The sequence below is a fragment of the Rhagoletis zephyria genome, unplaced genomic scaffold (genome assembly GCF_001687245.7).
Source record: "Rhagoletis zephyria isolate East Lansing unplaced genomic scaffold, Rhagoletis_zephyria_1.1 Rzeph_scaffold_45756, whole genome shotgun sequence".
NCBI lineage: Eukaryota > Metazoa > Arthropoda > Insecta > Diptera > Tephritidae > Rhagoletis > Rhagoletis zephyria.
In genome coordinates, this window is record NW_016202811.1 from 1 (window position 1) to 2,357 (window position 2,357).

A 2,357-nucleotide genomic window follows, 5' to 3' on the forward strand; every position below is an offset into this window, starting at 1 on the left:
AAAAAAAAATTAACCTAAAAATTCGTGTTTTCGCCAACCACTTCAGTGCTCACAGTGCATCCTTAATCTTCGCCCGATAGTTCTCATTGTAATACTGCAAGCGTATTTTCGACGGCAGATCCTGTGTCTTTTCGAATTCGCAATTTTTGTGTATTTTCACCATTCGGCCATTAGGTCCAGCGCCAGATGTGCGCCAATAAACTGTCTGCATGGCATTTCTGCCGGCGATATAGCGTGTGGTAGCACCAACCAGTGGATGAAGATTCTTCGCGGACATTTTGTAAATATTGTGCAGTATTATTGACTTTGTATTGTAATATAATTAAGTAGTTCTCACAAAACTATAAGTTTGTTTAGTAAGAGGCAAAATTTTATGCACGACTTATTGCTACTTTCAATGTTCACTTCTTTCTGTTAGCTACTAAGAAGCAACGATCATTTTTATACTCTGTACACTTAAGCACCAAAGTCTCTATCGTTGGTTTGTTTTAGTGATTGGAAGTTAGTCTCAGCTGATAGGTTTCACGCTTATCAGTTTTAAGTATGTTTATATGTATGTATGTATGCACGTATGTTGTATTATTCCCTTTTTATAGTATAAAAAAATTAGTTGTTGTAATTTAAGCGCACTTTAGTCGGTATTTTCTGGTTATGATTGTGAAGTTTTGTTAGCTAGAACTTATGGTATACATATACATATGTATGTACGTATATGTTTTTATGTAGGGTGTAATGATAATATAGATGTCCAACAATAAGAAGAGTTTGCTGACAGGTTTATGCTTAATCTAGCTTCACCGTTGTGTTGAATTAGATTTTTCATACATATGTAATCGCATTATTTTAACCATGACAAAGCCGTTAAACGTTTTTTTAGAATCGGAATTCTTCAAAGTGCTTTAAAAAATCCCCATAAGTAAAATAAGAATAACCTCTAAATTTCACGTATAAATCTGAAGCTAATCTTGAAAAGTTCAAAATAAAAAAGCAACAATTACCAATTGCTGGATGCATGAGGAATAAACCATCTTGTTGGTAGTTATTTAGACTATCGTCAGCGAAAATGATATTTATTTTTTAAGTTTTATTAAAAAAAAAAAATCTAGTTTAATACTTATTTTTTGAGTTTTTTTTTTGCTCGAAAAATAGCCGTTGTCTTTTAATAATNTCTAAATTTCACGTATAAATCTGAAGCTAATCTTGAAAAGTTCAAAATAAAAAAGCAACAATTACCAATTGCTGGATGCATGAGGAATAAACCATCTTGTTGGTAGTTATTTAGACTATCGTCAGCGAAAATGATATTTATTTTTTAAGTTTTATTAAAAAAAAAAAATCTAGTTTAATACTTATTTTTTGAGTTTTTTTTTTTGCTCGAAAAATAGCCGTTGTCTTTTAATAAGAAATAATAATAGATTGGCGCTTACACATACATTAGTGTTTGGCCTAGCTTCTTCTCTGATTTGTGGTATGCTCCTTGATGTTTGAGAAGCTGTTTTTCATGGCAAAAATACACTCAGAGGTTTGCCATTGCCAGGCGAGAGACGACCGCTACTAAAAAAAAAAACCTTTTTTGGTTTTATTTTTTGATGTTCGGTTGAACCGGGCTTAAACCCAGGCCCTGCGTAGAATGGGCGGCTGAGCGAATAGACAAAGGACGGTTGCGTTGAAGGTCTAACGTTGCTGTTCTAGGGGAATGAGAAGAGCGAGATAGAAAGATATAAGGACTATATCAAAGACCGAATCAAAAACAAAGACTCGGAATGCACCTAGATGAAGCTTAAGATAAAGATAACGATGAATATAAAGATAAGGTTCAAGATGACTATGAAGATAAAGATGACGATGAAGATGAGAATGAGAATGAAGTTGAAGATAAATATGACGTTGAAGTGGAAGTTGATGACGATGATAAAGGTAAAGTTGAAGATGAAGATGAAGTTGAATATGGGGACAAAGATGAAGATGAAGTTAAAGTTGAAGATGAAGATTAAGATTAACCTTAAGAATATTTACTTTTAACCTTTAATAATATTTATTTGATGATTTATAGCTCGCCACCGCTCCTTAAGGAAAACACTAAAAACTTTCTATGTAAAAAATAAAAAATAAATACTCAAAAAATAGTGACAATAAATAAAACAGAGTAAATAACCATTAAAAAGTATTTTTTTTGTAATAAAAGCCGGTAAACCGATACGGTCCTTGAGATATCTAAAAAGTGGTTTAGTATAGCACACTTAAAAACTGAAGTACTTAAGCTCCTACCTTAAACTTAAGTACAAGAAAATATTTAAGTATGCCGTCACTGGTCAATTTTATTCCATTTTATGGAAAGAGGTTCGAAAACTTTGAAT

General features: G+C 32.3%; 1 protein-coding gene across 1 annotated transcript; it reads right to left on the bottom strand.

The window, feature by feature from the left end:
- Nucleotides 1-6: 6 nt before the first annotated feature.
- LOC108355436 (uncharacterized) lies at nucleotides 7-717 on the bottom strand. Its single transcript, XM_017606598.1, has one exon. The coding sequence runs from the start codon at nucleotides 275-277 to the stop codon at nucleotides 50-52; it is 228 nt and encodes a 75-aa protein (XP_017462087.1). The 5' UTR covers nucleotides 278-717; the 3' UTR covers nucleotides 7-49.
- Between the last annotated feature and the right edge of the window lie 1,640 nt (nucleotides 718-2,357).

Excerpts from the sequence above, each read along its gene's own strand:
- LOC108355436 (XM_017606598.1), bottom strand. The coding sequence starts at position 277 with ATGTCCGCGAAGAATCTTCATCCACTGGTTGGTGCTACCACACGCTAT.